The 18338-nt window shown below is 44.2% G+C and overlaps 1 protein-coding gene across 4 annotated transcripts in view; it reads left to right on the forward strand.

Moving 5' to 3' along the window:
- AP2M1 (adaptor related protein complex 2 subunit mu 1) overlaps positions 1-16502 on the forward strand; it is a 42942-nt gene extending 26440 nt beyond the window's left edge. Inside the window, exons 5-13 of one of the 4 annotated variants that reach the window (XM_042457531.1) lie at positions 7264-7269; positions 7798-7933; positions 8038-8179; positions 9742-9753; positions 11318-11437; positions 13124-13259; positions 14224-14321; positions 14457-14568; positions 15379-16502. In XM_042457531.1, coding sequence (XP_042313465.1) covers positions 7264-7269; positions 7798-7933; positions 8038-8179; positions 9742-9753; positions 11318-11437; positions 13124-13259; positions 14224-14321; positions 14457-14568; positions 15379-15513 — 897 coding nt within the window. In that variant the 3' untranslated portion in view covers positions 15514-16502. The remainder of the gene's footprint in view (positions 1-7263; positions 7270-7797; positions 7934-8037; positions 8180-9741; positions 9754-11317; positions 11438-13123; positions 13260-14223; positions 14322-14456; positions 14569-15378) is intronic. The other 3 variants (XM_042457533.1, XM_042457532.1, XM_042457535.1) reach the window with 3 other exon arrangements.
- The last annotated feature ends 1836 nt before the right edge of the window (positions 16503-18338 follow it).

Raw genomic sequence — 18338 nt, forward strand, 5'->3', positions numbered from 1 at the left:
ATTTAACATTTACATGAAACCGCTGAGGAGAGTCATCCAGAGACACAGGGCGCAGTGTTATCAGTACGCTGATGACACCCACAATATACTTCTCGTGTCTCCGACTGATGCAGTGACCAGGGATAGCTCTCTCCTCTAGACGCTGTTGGAGTCAGTAATGGGCTGGATGAGGGAAAACAGACTCACTTGAATCCAGAGAAAATGGAAGTACTAGTGATAGGTTCCCCTGGCCCAGGAAAGGAAATTTGTCACACTGTCCTGAACGGGATCACGCTCCCCTGAAGACTCAGTTCGTAGTCTGGGGTGCATTTGGACTCATTGCTCCACCTGACTTCTCAGGTGATGCGCGGTCAGAAGCGCCTGTTATTAGCTTCGGCTGTATGCCAGCTGCGACCCTACCTAGGCCCGAGGGACCTTGAAACTTTGGTACATGCTCTGGTAACCTCTCAATTGGATTTCTGTAATGCTCTCTACATGGGGCAACCCTTGTACACATACCCAGAAGCTGCAATAGGTCCAGATATGGCAGCTAGACTGGTCACTGGGGCTTCCAGGGCCAGCCATTATACACCAGTACTTAAAGATCTTCATTGGCTGCCTATCCGCTTCCGGGCCGCATACAAGGTATTGGTTATTACCTATAAAGCCCTAAATGGCTTGGGCCCAGGGTACTTGGAGGACCACCTTTCCCCGTACAATCCGCCCCGCATCTTCAGGTCGGTCGGAGCATCTGTAGAGGGTCTTGAGATGAGATATACATCGACCTCACAAAGGACATCTCCACTCTCAGCCCCACAGATTGGAACACGCTCCCCGATGAGCTCCGCTCCGTCACCTCCCTAGACCTTTTTAGAAAGAAACTCAAGACTTTCTTTTTCAACATCTTTCCCCCATGTATCTGATATTGTTTTCCCTCGATATGCACATGGTTTTATCCAGCTAGTTTGTATTGGGTTTTAATAGTTGTATGGTTTTAATGGTTTTTAATTGTAATTTTAGTAGTTTTATCATCTGTTATGATTGTATATGTTATGTTTTATTTTGAATTGATTTGTTTTGTTCTGTTGTACACCGCTTTGATCTATTTTGGAAAAGCGGTCTCTAAAATAAACTGTATTATCTTTATTATTATTATTATTTTATTTTTATTATTATTATTAATATTGAAATTATAGACATTTGGAATCTCCCCTCTCCCCCAATTTTCTCTCAATGTGATTTTGGTAGAAGGGACTTTTGGGAAGATACTGCTGCTGCACTGGTTCTAGTGATTGTCTCCTTTGAATGTTTTCCGAAAGGGGATAAATGTCCATTTTGTTGTCTAAATACCACTGTTAGTTTGATGATTTGGTCCACTTAGAACAGCACAGCTTGTGTACAACTCTGTACATGAGTATCTTTGCACCTAATCTGCAGGACAGTAATCCAAAAGTTTGTTTACAGTAAGTATGAACAGGGCTCCACTACTCAACCTCAGGGAAGAAGCCATGAATCCCATCAATTTTCCTCATGGTTGAATGCTTTGGGGCAAGTTTTGAGGCCTTCAGCCCCATTTCCTGATAGATGTTTTCTTTTTGAAGAAGTTTATAGGGCCAGATGTGAAAGCTGTTTTCTACAATTTTGTAACTGCACAGGAAAGGGTGTTGTCTTTTTACATAGGCTAAAGTTGCTGAGTATGAGAGATGATTGAGGATTCCTTCCACCAGTATCCTGTTTAGGTTGCCATTCACTCAGTTCTGTATATGAAAATGCCACGTTGCTAGGCAAACATAATTTCTGGAATGAAAATGCCTGTTTCAGTGCTGCTAATTTGCATTTCTGAATTAAAATACATGTTAAAATGGGAGAGACCCAGAGTGCATGAGTTCTTTGAAAGGCCTGCTTGACCAGAAAAAGTCATCTACTGGTGTTCAAAAGATCCATGGTAATCTCTTAGGGAAGGTTTGTTAGTGTGGTTCCCCTGACACAGATGAGCAATATGGAGCTAGAAAAGAACGTGGAGGCTTTGGTTCAGATCCCTACTTGGCAGGTGGTTTGAGGTCAGTGTCTGTAGCTGAGGTCAGGCTAGTTGAAAGGATCAAATGGGTCATCCTAGTGGGATGTACTCACAGCTGTAGCCTGTCTTATTCGGAGGCATGCAGTGCAGTCTGGATGGTGATGGCACATGCTGTTCAGTCTTGCCTGGTTTTATCTTCCAGCCCTGTGGTGTTGGGGCCTGATTCTACCAAAACTGGTCAACTCTGTCTTCAGATGGCAGATCTAGGGAAGGAGAACTGAGTTGGGCACTCCAAGCTGATGCAGATCAGTAAATCTAGCAATTGGTAAAACAACGTGCTTCAGATTCTCTTCATCTAGAAACTGTGTTCTAAAAAGGCACATGTAGTTTCCTTTATGTTAATTCAAGATGGTCTTGATCTGTTTTCTAATATTTATGAAATACAATGAGTGGGATGTTCAAGAGTCGGTGGTCTGAAACAGACTGCAGAAATAATCCAGTTTGAGACCGCTTTCACTGCCCTGGCTCAGTGCTAGGGAATCCCGGGAATTGTAGTTTGTTGTGGCATCAGAAGTCTCTGACAGGGAAGGCTGTCTCACAGAACTACAATTCCTAGAATTCCCTAGCACAAGCCAGGCAGTTAAAGCCATCTCAAACTGGACTGAGTGTGTTTTGGACCAATAGCAACCTGTTATTTCTGGATAATGGGGAATGCCTGGGCTTTTTCTTTGGCCAGGTTTCTTATAACACTAAATGGCAACTAAAAATGAGTATAGTCTTGTCCTGTGCAAAATAGGATAGAAATACCAATAATTGAGATGTTGTTGATTTCCTACAGAAATTTCCCTCAGAATTCAGGCAGTGAATCTACTGCAAGTGTGCAGAAACAAGATGTGGCTTTATCATGTTCCTTTGAGTGTAACTTGGGCTCACAAGGGGCATAATCCTAGAATATGGACCATTGCAATTAGTCATAATAAGTGCCTATAGAAACGGACAAAATTGTTGGCTGCAATCCTTTCTTCTGGTCTTCTGATACTCCAGGATACGAACGGAAGACCCAGCTGAAGGGAGTTAGTACTAAGAGTTGGAGGGCATGTTTGCATCTCTTCTTCATATTAAATAACGGATTAAACTGTGACCCAGAGGATTGATATCCCCTCTCCTCAGTGTAATTCCTCCAGAAATATGGATCACAGGGTAGAGGCTTGATAACCAGACATAGGCAGAGTATAGGTGATGAATATGCTTTCCAGTTCTGATACCATGGTCAATGGTATCCTTCTGGAACGCCTGAGGGAGTTAGGTATCGGGGGCACTGCGCTCCAGTGGTTCCGTTCCTACCTCTTGAGTAGATTCCAGATGGTGCAGCTGGGGGACGTTTGCTCCAATAAGAGGGCACTTACATCTGTTGTCCCTCAAGGAGCTATTCTGTCCCCCATGCTATTTAACATTTACATGAAACCGCTGGGAGAGATCATCCAGAGACACAGGGCGCAGTGTTATCAGTACGCTGATGACACCCAAATATACTTCTCTGTGTCTCCGACTGATGCAGTGACCAGGGATGGCATCTCTCCTCTAGACGCCTGTCTGGAGTCAGTAATGGGCTGGATGAGGGAAAACAGACTCAGCTTGAATCCAGAGAAAATGGAAGTACTAGTGATAGGTTCCCCTGGCCCAGGAAAGGAAATTTGTCCACCTGTCCTGAACGGGATCACACTCCCCCTGAAGGACTCAGTTCGTAGTCTGGGGGTGCATTTGGACTCATTGCTCCACCTGACTTCTCAGGTGATGCGATGGTCAGAAGCGCCTGTTATTAGCTTCGGCTGATATGCCAGCTGCGACCCTACCTAGGCCAGAGGGACCTTGAAACTGTGGTACATGCTCTGGTAACCTCTCAATTGGATTTCTGTAATGCTCTCTACATGGGGCAACCCTTGTACCATACCCAGAAGCTGCAATAGGTCCAGAATATGGCAGCTAGACTGGTCACTGGGGCTTCCAGGGCCAGCCATATAACACCAGTACTTAAAGATCTTCATTGGCTGCCTATCCGCTTCCGGGCGCAATACAAGGTATTGGTTATTACCTATAAAGCCCTAAATGGCTTGGGCCCAGGGTACTTGGAGGACCACCTTTCCCCGTACAATCCGCCCCGCACTCTCAGGTCGGTCGGGAAGCATCTGTAGAGGGTCTTGAAGATGAGATATACATCGACCTCACAAAGGACATTCTCCATCTCAGCCCCACAGATTTGGAACACGCTCCCCGACGAGCTCCGCTCCGTCACCTCCCTAGACCTTTTTAGAAAGAAACGCAAGACTTTCTTTTTCAACAGGCTTTCCCCCATGTATCCTGATATTGTTTTCCCTCGATATGCACATGGTTTTATCCAGCTAGTTTGTATTGGGATTTAATAGTTGTATGGTTTTAATAGTTTTTAATTGTAATTTTAGTAGTTTTATCATCTGATTATGATTGTAATATGTTATGTTTTATTTTGAATTGATTTGTTTTGTTCTGTTGTACACCGCTTTGATCTATTTTGGAAAAGCGGTCTATAAATAAACTATTATTATTATTATATTGAAATTATAGACATTTTGGAATCTCCCCTCTCCCCCCAATTTTCTCTCAATGTGATTTTGGTAGAAGGGACTTTTGGGAAAGATACTGCTGCTGCACTGGTTCTAGTGATTGTCTCCTTTGAATGTTTTCAGAAAGGGGATAAATGTCCCATTTTGTTGTCTAAATACCACTGTTAGTTTGATGATTTGGTCCACTTAGAACAGCACAGCTTGTGTACAACTCTGTACATGAGTATCTTTGCAGCCTAATCTGCAGGACAGTAATCCAAAAAGTTTGTTTACAGTAAGTATGAACAGGGCTTCCACTACTCAACCTCAGGGAAGAAGCCATGAATCCCATCAATTTCCTCATGGTTGAATGCTTTGGGGCAAGTTTTGAGGCCTTCAGCCCCATTTCCTGATAGATGTTTTCTTTTTGAAGAAGTTTATAGGGCCAGATGTGAAAGCTGTTTTCTACAATTTTGTAACTGCACAGGAAAAGGGTGTTGTCTTTTTACAATAGGCTAAAGTTGCTGAGTATGAGAGATGATTTGAGGATTTCCTTCCACCAGTATTCCTGTTTAGGTTGCCATTCACTCAGTTCTGTATATGAAAATGCCACGTTGCTAGGCAAACATAATTTCTGGAATGAAAATGCCTGTTTCAGTGCTGCTAATTTGCATTTCTGAATTAAAATACATGTTAAAATGGAGAGACCCAGAGTGCATGAGTTCTTTGAAAGGCCTGCTTGACCAGAAAAGTCATCTACTGGTGTCCAAAAGATCCATGGTAAATCTCTTAGGGAAGGTTTGTTAGTGTGGTTCCCCTGACACAGATGAGCAATATGGAGCTAGAAAAGAACAGTGGAGGCTTTGGTTCAGATCCCTACTTGGCAGGTGGTTTGAGGTCAGTGTCTGTAGCTGAGGTCAGGCTAGTTGAAAGGATCAAATGGAGTCATCCTAGATGGGATGTACTCACAGCTGTAGCCTGTCTTATTCGGAGGCATGCAGTGCAGTCTGCGATTGGTGATGGCAAGGCTGTTCAGTCTTGCTCTGGTTTTATTCTTCCAGCCCCTGTGGTGTTGGGCTTGCCTGATTCTACCAAAATCTGGTCAACTCTGTCATTCAGATGGCAGATCTAGGGAAGGAGAACTGAGTTGGGCACCTCCAAGCTGATGCAGATCAAGTAAATCTAGCAATTGGTAAAACGACTGTGCTTCAGATTCTCTTCATCTAGACACTGTGTTCTAAAAAGGCACATGTAGTTTTCCTTTATGTTTAATATCAAGATGGTCTTGATCTGTTTTCTAATATTTATGAAAATACAATGAGTGGGATGTTCAAGAGTCGGTGGTCTGAAACAGACTGCAGAAATAATCCAGTTTGAGACCGCTTTCACTGCCCTGGCTCAGTGCTAGGGAATCCCGGGAATTGTAGTTTGTTGTGGCATCAGAAGTCTCTGACAGGGAAGGCTGTCTCACAGAACTACAATTCCTAGAATTCCCTAGCACTAAGCCAAGGCAGTTAAAGCCATCTCAAACTGGACTGACGTGTGTTTTGGACCAATAGCAACCTGTTATTTCTGGATAATGGTGAATGCCTGGGCTTTTTTATCTTTTGGCCAGGTTTCTTATAACAGCTAACATGGCAACTAAAAATGAGTATAGTCTTGTCCTGTGCAAAATAGGATAGAAATACCAATAATTGAGATTGTTGTTGATTTCCTACAGAAATTTCCCTCAGAATTCAGGCAGTGAATCTACTGCAAGTGTGCAGAAAACAAGATGTGGCTTTATCATGTTCATTTGAGTGTAACTTGGGCTCACAAGGGGCATAATCCCTAGAATATGAGACCATTGCAATTAGTCATAATAAGTGCCTATAGAAACGGACAAAATTGTTGGCTGCAATCCTTTCTTCTGGTCTTCTGATACTCCAGGATACGAACGGAAGACCCAGCTGAAGGGAGTTAGTACTAAGAGTTGGAGGGCATGTTGCATCCTCTTCTTCATATTAAATAACGGATTAAACTGTGACCCAGAGGATTGATATCCCCTCCTCATAATGTGTAATTCCTCCAGAAAATATGGAATTCAAGGGTAGAGGCTTGAGGTAACCAGACATAGGCAGAGTATAGGTGATGAATATGCTTTCCAGTTCTTTGCATTTTGGAAAGCTGGCATGGTTTCATATTGTTAGTGAATGGGCTGAAGGCAGGAAGAGAGATCTGGACTGGGAGTTTGATGGCTAATAGTATCAACTAATAAACCTATCTGGTTTGGGATGACATGCTGCCCCTATGTTGCAAATTCAGGCCACATGTGAATGACTACAGGGTCCTGAGTTTCAGAACACTGTACAATCAAAACATACTCATCTTCCATTTGAGGTGCTTTCATCAAGGAGAAGAAGCTTGCTTCAAACAGAGGCCTTATGCCAGGTTTAGTGAATTTAGATTACTTCTCTTCCTTGCTGATCAGTCTGCTTTCATTTAGTTCAGAAGAATGCCCTTTCCTTTAGGCTTATTAGTGGAACAGATGAGAAGCTTTTTAGTGCTTGAGATTGTCCCAAGCCTAACGCTCATCTTTCTTCCTCCTCCCCTTCTACTGACCTGCTTGCCTCCTAACCCTGTGTGTGCTGCACTTGCTGCTATACGTCTGTTTTCTCGCTTTCTGCGTGTGACTGGACCTGCCTATAGCACCAGGTAGGAGAACGTGCTGTCCCTCCCAACTAGTCCCCAGGGACCTAGCAAGCCCTTCATAAGAACACTGTTGTACAGGGTTTTGAAATGGGACCAGGTTGATTATTCTAATGCATGAATGGCATAATCCTTTGTGGGTGGGAAACAAATAACTGAGAGGTGGAAGCAAGGACCAGCATAACTGCATCTCCAAATAATTTCTTTCCTTTGTGCTGCTCCTGGTTTATGCCTGCCTCCAGGGCATTTTGGGAAGACATTTAATTACCGTATAACAAACATTGCCAACCAGCGAGGTTGGAACTTTTGAAATCTTAAGCCCTCGATGTCTTTGTCATACAGGTTAATCACTTATCTAGTGGGAAGAGAATGTACTTTACACCAATAGCCACTTAGCCCTCTGTGGAGTTTGTGTAACAAATGGATTGCAGCAAATTGTTTTTGTAGTTGTTTTTAGTACAATGCAGTCTTGATAAAGGTGCTCCTGACTTAGGGTCTTGAGAGTGTGTATCCTCCATCTCTTTCTTCCTTCAGACTAAAGAAGAACAGTCTCAGATTACTAGCCAGGTGACTGGTCAGATCGGTTGGAGGCGTGAAGGCATCAAATACCGTCGCAATGAACTCTTTCTGGATGTGCTGGAAAGTGTGAACTTGTTAATGTCACCACAAGGTAAGTGCAACAGAGTGCTTTCCCACATCACTAAATTTAAGGAAGCTAATACACACTCCCTGTAACTTCTCTGTGGTACACCATTTGTTCTTTCTTTCTTCCAGGTCAAGTGTTGAGTGCCCATGTCTCCGGCAGGGTAGTGATGAAGAGCTATCTCAGTGGGATGCCTGAGTGCAAGTTTGGCATGAACGACAAAATTGTAATTGAGAAACAAGGCAAAGGGACTGCAGATGAGACAGGGAAAAGGTAAGGGGGCAGATGGGCTGTAGGTTTCAGATCACATGGCAAGATGATGTGTAATTGTCAGCAACTTCTCTTTCGTCATCTCAACAAAATATAGGAAGATGCTCTTGCTTTCCTAGGAATAATTTGTTGTTGTTTTGCTGTCCTGCTGAGATAGGGAGCTCTCCAATTATAACCTTTTCTCTAGGGAAACGGGTGACTCATCTTGCTGCTGCTGCCACCTTGAAGTCTCTTGAAGGACTGGAATGTGAAATGAAGGCATAGAAATCATTTCCCCCCCAACTTAGTTACAAGCAGAGCTTCATTCTAGTTTGACTCATTATGCCCACATTGTTAACTCAGTTGATGAATGAGCTGTTATTTTCTAGTTCTTCATATAAACTGTGAGTCTGGAAAGCAAAAGAGCCATTATATTTCTTCCCATCTCCCTTGCCCCTAAACCAGGTTACATAGTCATTGTTGTTGCTGCTGTGTGCTTTCAAGTTGATTCTGACTTATGGCAACCATAAGGTGAACCTATCATGGGGTTTTCTTAGCAATATTTGTTCAGAGGAAGTTTCCCATTGCCTGCCTCTGAGGCTGAGAGCATGTGACTTGCCCAAGGTCACCCAGTGGGTTTCATGACTAAGCTGGCAATTGAACCTTGGTCTCTGGAGTCATAGTCCAACACTCAACTACTCTCAGGGATGGAGTGATATAATTAATAATAATAATAATAATAATAATAATAATAATAATAATAATTTATTTCTATCCTGCTTTTTGCCAGGCAATCAAAGCGGCGTACAACAGGTTAAAATACAGCCATATATACACAATACCCCCCCTTAAAACAAAAGTAACCAATGTAGGATTAAAAACTACATATTAAAACCGACTAAGCTAAATAAAAATCATCACGGGCAGAGTTCACTGGATGGGAAGTCTTATTTGTGGCCAAGCATTTTATTCCGGGAAGGCCTGCCAGAAGAGATCCGTCTTAATGGCCTTTTTAAAGCTCTCTAGATTGGTAATTTGACGGATCTCGTCCAGCAGGCCATTCCATAAATTGGGAGCAGCTGCAGAGAATGTCCTCTGGGAGGTCGCCGTCAATCTGGTCTTTAAGGGCTGTAATAGATTCCTCCCAGAGGACCTGAGTGTACGGGGCGGATTATATGGAAGCAGGCGATCCCTTAGATAGGTTGGGCCCAAGCCATGTAGGGCTTTAAAGGTGATAACCAACACCTTGTACTGTTCCCGGAAACTGATAGGCAGCCAGTGGAGTGACTTCAGTATTGGTGTTATATGGTCACTCCTTGCTGTTCCTGTGACCAACCTGGCTGCCATATTCTGTACCAGCTGGAGTTTGGTGAGGGGAATGGTGTCGCATTCAACATTTGTCTACTCCCCCTCCATATGCCAACTTCAAACGCAGTATAGCAGTGAGAGAGGCTATTGCAAATTCTCTACTTTGAAATGGATTGCTAGGTTGTGCAGGTAGCCTTGAGGCCCTCCTTACTCCCTCCTAACCATCTTTTTTTACTGAATTCTTTTTTTTTTTCCCTTTTGTGTTCTGCTGACTCCAGTGAAGCAGGAAGGTAGATAACTTGCTTACTGCTGTGTGCACGCACTCTTCTCCCCTTCCTCATCTATTTTGCTTGGTGTGACTTGTGCATGTGCCACCATCTTTAGACACTTCCACACAGGTCACGCCTGTGATTGAAGTCTGAGCTGCCACTTGCTTGTTCTTGGGAACAAAGCTTGTTTGAAGTGTTGCATTGCCATCCAGCTGGCACAGGGACATGCCTGAGTGAGCTGGGTGAGCTTCTTAAGGCTTCAGAGTAGGGGTGGCTATTACTGACAAAGGCTGTAGTTGGCTTCTTGCATTAGTTCAGTAGCGAGATGGTACAGGAACCTCTCACTCCTTTCAAGGTGCAATGCAAAAGGTAAAATATCTTAGGAGAGTCTAATATAAAGGTGGATATAAATAGCATCTCATTTTAGTGATGACAAGCAGTGGAGATGTGTCTTTGGGTGAGGGAATCAAGGCCTCTCTCCAGAACCCAAGATGCTAGGCCTGGGGTCAGAACCAGCAGTTGGCAAACACCAATTAGGTGTCTAATAATTGCTGAACTTTTGCTTCCCTGCCCCCTTGAAGCGACAGACCCATATTGTGTTGCAGGCACAGTTGTTAAAGCAGCAATTTCTGTACCTATATGGGATGGTTTGAATTTCAAAGAGAAGAGTAGAACAGAAGTGCTTTCGTCTTGGGAGAGTGGGGGAAATACAAAATACACTGCCTAAGTAAAGCTTTACCAGACATTTTTTTTAAAGATTAAAAGTGATCAGAGCATTCACCCAGCATCCCATTGAAACACAGCCTGATCCACATACTCACAAAGCAAGCATCTTCTTTTGCCTATTCTGTATATTGGGCCTCACTTCAGTGCCCTGTTAAACTTGCTCATTATGCTGTATTTAGGCATGTTCTCCTTCAGTATTTCAGTGCCCAGGTCCTTTCCTTGCTGCCAATTCAGCACATGCACTTGACAATAGTTGAGGGGAGATTTTGGTGATGTTGGGTTGTTTCTTAACTTTCTCAGCACTGATACATAACCAAGCTGGATGCTAGAAGTGCCCTTAAAAGTTCAGGAGCAAAATATTGGTACCTCTTAGAGGTGACAGGTTGCAGCTACATAGACATACAGAAGCCAGAAGCTAAAGAGTGTAAGAGTACTTATAGGAAGTTCTCCCTATAGCTCATCTGCGTGTCCTTTGAAAAGGAAGGTCTTGAATGGGGATAATTTGTTCTCCAGCCTCCCCAATGCAATGCTATAGTTGGAATAGAAGTGAACCTGTGTGCAGTCCCACCTCACCCCTGGTGTTTCATTTCAGTCTTGCTGGGAGTGGCGGTGGGGGGGGGGGGGAAGAGGCCTGTTGGTTGGAGGCGATTGACTGACTTACATAGTGGCAGGTCTTTGGCTTGCTCTTCCTCCCAGCCTCTGTTGCTTCATGACTTAGGCCTTGATGGCAGTGCACTCCTGGTAGACTAGTCTTGTTGCAACAGGGAGCCTGAACACTGCTGCACATGCTCACCTCTCTCTCAAAGGCAGCCTGGCAACCACTCCTGATCATGATTTTCCTTGTGTTTTTGTTCTATAGCGGGAAACAGTCAATTGCTATTGATGACTGCACCTTCCACCAATGCGTGAGGCTCAGCAAGTTTGACTCAGAGAGGAGTATTAGCTTCATACCCCCAGATGGAGAGTTTGAACTAATGAGGTATGGTGATTGGAAGCTTTTGACTGTGGTAGGTGAGCTGTAGCAGGCTTTCCACATCACACCAAGCATTATGTGCCTGCTCACTCTTACACTCAAGAGTAGGCAAGCTACGTTGTAATTTATGTAAATTACAATAACGTCATGGTGTTTGAAGCAGGCCAGCACAGTTATGCATAAAATGATAGAAAAGATGGTGTGTGGATGGGTGAATGGGTGCCTTCTTCTTCGTGGTCTCTGCGAATCATGGAACTGGCTTTTTCTGTGGAAGCTGTTCCAGCTCCAACCAATTTGTAATATAAAGTAAGGAGCATGTTATTCACCAAAATGACAGTAGTGTTTGTGTGTGTGTGGTGGGGGGGGGGGGGCTGTCCTTGAAAGATTAGGTGCTCAAGAGACAAAGTTGGCCATTTCACATAGCTGTTTCAGAGTTGTTTGGTATGATTGTATTCAACTTACTTCCTATAAGATGATATGTACAATGCCTACAACAGAGTAATATTTATACCATATTTTCCGGCATGTAAGATGACTTTCTAACATGGGAAAATCTTCTCAAAAGCCGGGGGTTGTCTTATACACCGGGTGCAGAAACTTCCGAGCTGGACTGGTCACTGCATATGGTGGGGGGGGTCCCTCAAAAACGACCGCGAAGCTCCGCTCTGGACCCCACAACAATCTCCAACTCACAGAATTCCATAGCAAAGAGCCAGACCTAGAGTTACCGCACTGCGAGACTGGGGTATTTCTCCAGTGTGGATGCAGCTACAATTCTCCTCCTCCTCTTTCTCCCCCTGGATCCCATCCTCCATTTCATGCTCCTATGCTCCTCGGGTTCACAGCAGCAGCGGAGGAATGCAAAGCTCGCAGCTGCACCATTTTGCAGGCAAAGCAATGCAAGGCAATGGGGAAAGAGGAGCCAAAGCCTCTCCAAATGGAACACGTGGGGCCAGGGCTGGAGGGGAGCCTCCTTTTTTTCCCTGCCAAGTCCTGGAAGGGGGATTAAAAAAAAGAGGGCTCACTTTTTTTTTTTTTTAAAGTATCCTCTTCTGGCCCTTCTCTCACTCACTCATATAGAAGGAAAGCCAAGAGATAGGAAAGGAGGGGAAAGGGTGGACCTTTTATTTTTAAACCCCAGAGTGGGTTTTGTGGTGCTGCAAGGACCCACCTCAGTGACGCTAAATAGTAATGAGGATTTTGCATTAGAAAGGGAGGAAAGGGAGTGTGCTGAGGGGAAAAGACACCCCTCTCTGAGGTATCTTAGTCTTAACATGCGTTGGAAGAGGGGTAGTCTTGTACGATGAGTATATCCTAAACTATATTTTAACTAGAAAAGTTGGGGGTCGTCTTATACGCCGGAAAATACGGTAGTTACGATTGTATGTAGACGCAGCTTTATCCTTTCACCAAAGTGCAAAACAAAACAAAAAAATGCTAGAAATAGGTAGACAGTGGTCAGTAATGTCCCACTCTATGTTTACAGAGTAAGCACCCTGCTTATCCCCTGCATAGAGTATGAGAAAAATTTTAAGTGACATTAATTGGAGCAGTCAGTAGCATTACATCTGCAAAGAGCAGACAGTATTGCAGTTCCATTCATATTAGAAATGGGTGCCTCTATTTCCCATAGTCTACTACTGGCATACTCCTCTCTCCATCCCATAAGGGGTATTCTTTCTTTTCCTCAAGGTATCGAACCACTAAGGACATTATCCTGCCTTTCCGAGTGATCCCATTGGTACGGGAAGTGGGTCGCACCAAACTGGAGGTGAAGGTGGTGATCAAGTCCAACTTCAAGCCTTCACTCTTGGCTCAGAAGATAGAGGTAAGACTGACATGGGCATGAGGTACATTCTAGACTTGGAGGAATGTTGGAGCAAGGTACAAGTCCTCTCCACTCAAAATTGCAACTGTGCAAATAGACACAGGGCCTCCATGTAGGTAGCCTGTAAAATGAGTACCCTCCCTGAGCTGCGTGTGACCCCCGCAGACCTCCCAGCTCCTTCAGATTTTTAAAAATAAAATTCCAGTTTTGCATTGGGGGCCTGGAGCCTGTTGGGTCCAGAGAGAGACCTCTTTTAAGCAAGAAGCAAGCTAGTCTATTGTTGTTTACCCTCAAGTTTCCTTGGATTTATGGCAGCTCTAAGGCCAACATATTATGAGATTATTTCTGATTTATTTCTTGGTTCAAAAAAGACTAATACTGGTCAAAAAATAACCTTAGAAGCAAAATATGGGGAAAAGGAGCCTCTGTCCCTGTAGTATGGAGGGATTCATAGTTTTAAGAAGGGAGGAATGGCAGATTTAAGTCTTCCAAAGTGCTTTAGGAGGCCAGTTTGGCCCACAACCCCTAGCTGTAAAAGACATATGTGGGAAATTGTTGGGTGTGTAAGGTACTAGATACAATCTGCTTTGAAACATTTACTTTTCCTCCATCAGAGGTGGCATAATTCTCTCATCAAAACTTTGTTTCCAAACTTTATGACATTACTCATCTGTGGTCATGGCTAGAATTCTTGATAAGCATTTCACAATGGAACATAAGGTCTGCTGATACTTTAGCGTGCTGAACTATTTGTGATCAGTTGAAAGACTCCTAAAAAGCTGAACAACTTCTCTCTTAATGGCACTGTTGTTGAATGCCTTGTAGCCACTCCTTCCTGAGTGTATAATTTTGCTTTCTGGTACTTGCTTACACAGCAGTGGTTAGCTTCTTTATTCTATAAGCCTTATACTTTACCTTGCTACCACACACAGCCAAATGGGATTCCAATTTTTTTTGTTTCCAGGTGCGAATCCCAACCCCTCTGAACACCAGTGGTGTACAAGTTATCTGCATGAAAGGGAAGGCAAAATACAAGGCTAGTGAGAACGCCATTGTTTGGAAGTAAGTGAGAACTTAAGGCACATTTCTTCACCTGCTTAGTGCAAGTCTTGTGCTCTCCTCCAGGTTGGGCTGCATATGTGTAGAATGCCTCAGCTGGGCTTTAGAGAACACTTTCCTTTCTCCTTGATTCCTTAGAATTAAGCGCATGGCTGGAATGAAGGAGTCCCAGATCAGTGCAGAGATTGAACTGCTTCCGACTAATGACAAGAAGAAATGGGCTCGGCCACCAATCTCCATGAACTTTGAGGTAGGAGCCCTATGTTGTGTTCAGGTGACTACTTGGTACCATTTGGTTGCAGTCATTTAGGATTATCAAGTTCCAGCTCCAGGAAGGGCAAGAGATGGGGATTTGTAGCTTCACTGCAGAAATGACAGCAAGAATTTCTGGTATGTGTACCTTAAAAAAATGGGGGGGGGGGGAGATGAGTGTGATCCTTGTATTGTACTGTATGCATCTCTGTGCCCACCCGACCCCAACTTCTGCTTCTCTCCTGGAGGCCTCTTCATCCTTTTTCCCATCAGGAGGCAGACCCAGGCGATCTCTTACAAACTGTTAGCCACCCTTTTTCAGAGGCAGATAGAAAACATTAGTGTAAGTGAGAGAAGCATAGACCGCATGGCATTGGTGTTAATGAAAACATTGCAGAGTTAATGTTGGAGAATTGAAGAAACTTTGGAGTTGTACTGAAAGCAAAATTTGCTCACTTCCGTTATGAGAAGGTTGTTTTCAAGATGAGGGTCAGCTGATTCATGCATCTTCTTACAGAGAAGTTTATTGGAACTGCTTTAGGCAGCACACCAGAACTGCAAATAACTAACATGCATGTTCTGAGTCTCTTTCCCATCTTCTGCTTCTTTGCAACAATTGTAGATACCTCACTGGAATTATCTGACGGCAGTCAGTAAATCGGGGCCTTCACTTAAATAAGGTTATAGTGAAATTTTGGAAGGTGCTGGAGTGGCGGGGGAATAGCTGGTAAAGTTGCTGCTTTGGCTTTTCCCATTAAATTTGTTGCAAAGGGCTTCCTTCCTCATCCTCATCCTTTATTTTGTGCAGGTCCCCTTTGCACCCTCTGGACTGAAGGTTCGCTACCTGAAAGTGTTTGAGCCAAAGCTGAACTACAGTGACCACGATGTGATCAAATGGGTGAGGTATATTGGCAGGAGTGGAATCTACGAGACGAGATGCTAGCCCTCCGCAGCTGACTGGCTCCCTCTTTTCCCAGCCTCCCTTGGTCTCAAAAGTACAATTGAAAATCATTTCTTTGGCCCCTCCTCTGTGCAGAGGCTGGATGCTGGACTCCTGCAGCTCCTCTCTGAAAAAAGGACACTGGTGTCTGGTTTGGTTTCAGTTACTTATTGGAGTTGCAGCTGAAGCCAGGTGCCTCGCTTCTGTTCCAGGGTATAAAAGGGCCAGTCTAACCATCATCCCCTTTGTGGTCATTCTAGGGAACATCCACCATGTGATAAACCCCCACCTCTTCTGTTGTCACTACTTGCATCATATCCTAGTATTTTTGGAAGTTCTTGTGCACACGTACTAGTAGAATAGGCCTCAGAACCATAGACTGGACAAACCCAGAGTTAATTCTGGCTCCCGAACATGCTGTTGCTGTTGTGATTGTTGCTGTGCAGCAAGAGTGGGGCTGGCCATTCTCCCTCCTCCACAGCCCCCGCTTCTCTTTGTTTTCTTCTGCAGTGTCCTTAACATGGAGCTCTACTCTAGGAAGGTTAGTGACCAAAAGGGCTGAGGGTTGGCATCCCTTGGTGGGAAGAGGGTAGCACAACATTTCACAGCTTTAGATATAGAGGGCCTGGTCCTTTGAGCACTGATCACAGCTGACAAAGCCAGCGCCTTCTTCTGCCTCCCCCTCTGCCCCCAGTCAAACCAAACCTGACAGCTGCTTGAAGGTGGACTGACTTTGTCAGTGGGCTGTACAGGATTTATTGTCTAGTTTAGAATTGGCCAGTAAATCATTTCTCTGTCCCATATTCTTTTCTCCTTCTCTTTCCCCTTTCTTTTGCCTGGTCACACTTAACGCTTTGTTCTACCAAAAGCTTTTGAATGGATCAGTAGAAATGCTGTTGTAGCCCACAGTCCTTTGCCTCTTATATTGTGGTCTCCCATTTTGTACACTTGTGATTTGTCCAGTTCTAAACCCAATAAACTATGTAGAACCAGCTGGGTTGTGAGTGGTGTTTTTAACAAAGGGGTCCTCGGCCAGAGGCTTCGCTGGGTTGTTTCCACTTCATATTTAAGCTGAAAATGGACCATACCCCACACACCTGGCATGAGATAACCAGATGGTGGTCTGGTGCCAACAATGAAACCATGTTTCTTCACTGTGAACATCACTTTGGTAACATATAATTGGATAGCCACACTGCCACCCAGAGACTCTATCAATGTTTATAACATTGGCTACATACATACCTGCCACTGAAGAGCAAGCATGGTGTAGTGATTTGAACATTGGACTACAACTCTGGAGACCAGGGTTCAAATCCCCACTTGGCCAGAGAAGGCCACTGGACGGTCTTGTGCAAGTCATATTCTCTCAGTCTAAGAGGAGGACAAAGGCAATCCTCCTTGGAACAAAACTTGTCAAGAAAACTTTGCTATAGTCCCTTTAGGATTGGCATAAATTGGAAACAGCTTGAAGGCACACAACAACATTTATGCAACTCCTTTTATTAGCCCCCTCATTTAAAGGGCACATGTTTTTCTACCAGAACATTAGAATCATAGAGTTGGAAGAGATCACAAGGGCCATCCAGTCCAACTCCCCTCTGCCATGCAGGAACTCTCAGTCAAAGCATCCCCTTTGACAGATGGCCATCCAGCCTCTGTTTAAAGACCTCCAAAGGTCTCTTTTCCTGGAGCTTGCATCCATTGTTCCACTGTGTCCTATTCTCTGGAGCAACATAAAACAAGCCTGCTCCCTCCTCAATGTGACATCCCTTCAAGTATTTAAACAGGGCTATCATATCACCTCTTAACCTTCTCTTCTCCAGGCTAAATATCCCCAGCTTCCTAAGTCGTTCCTCATAGGACATGATTTCCAGACCCTTCGCCATTTTGGTGCCCCTCCTTTGGACATGCTCCAGTTTATCAACAACCTTTTTAAATTGTGCCCAGAACTGGACACAATATTCCAGGTGGGGCCTGACCAGAGCAGAATAGAGTGGCATTATTACTTCCCTTGATCTAGACACTATACTTCTGTTGATACAGCCTAGAATCGCATTGGCCTTGTTAGCTGCTGCATCGCACTTTTGACTCATGTTCAGCTTGTGGTCTACTTAGACTCCTAGATCTCTTTCACACGTAAGCCAGGTGTCCCCATACTATATCTGCCTTTCATTTTTCTGACCTAAGTGCAGTACCTTACATTTCTCTGTGTTGAATGAGGAATATCTTAGGAAGTTCTTAGAAAGAACATCTTGACAGTAAGAGCTGTTCAGCAGTGGAAAACACTGCCTTGGAGGGTGGAGGAGGAGTCTCCTTTGGAGGCTGGATGGCCATTTGTCAGGAGTGCTTGGGATTGTGCATTCCTGCATGGCAGAGCACTGGACCTAGCGGCCCTTGAGGTCTCTTCCAACTCTCATTCTGTGATTTGGGAAACACCACATCCCACCCCAAGTTCGTACCCATTGGCTACACTTGGTTCTTCCACCTGGAAATTTTCCTGGGGCTAGCAGTGGTCCATAGAGCACTGCTCTGAGTAGCACTTTTCTAGCGTTCAGGTGTCTTCGGCTGAACCTTAGATTTTAAAAAAACCTTCCCCTGCCATGTATCTGTATGTTCGGACATCACTGGCTTTGTGGGCGAGAAACATTTCAGTATTTTTCTTCCCCATCTCACTGAAGAAGCCCCATACTTTCCAGGCACAGAATTCAAAATGCACAAAGATACATTTTTTTGGTGTGCAGGTTCAAGGTACTTTAATTCTTACAGCAGCCGTTGTTGAAGTAGAAGCCTGAGATCAAGAGAGAATGGATTACTGCCTAACTTGC

Source organism: Sceloporus undulatus, chromosome 3 (genome assembly GCF_019175285.1).
Source record: "Sceloporus undulatus isolate JIND9_A2432 ecotype Alabama chromosome 3, SceUnd_v1.1, whole genome shotgun sequence".
Taxonomy (NCBI): Eukaryota; Metazoa; Chordata; class Lepidosauria; order Squamata; family Phrynosomatidae; genus Sceloporus; species Sceloporus undulatus.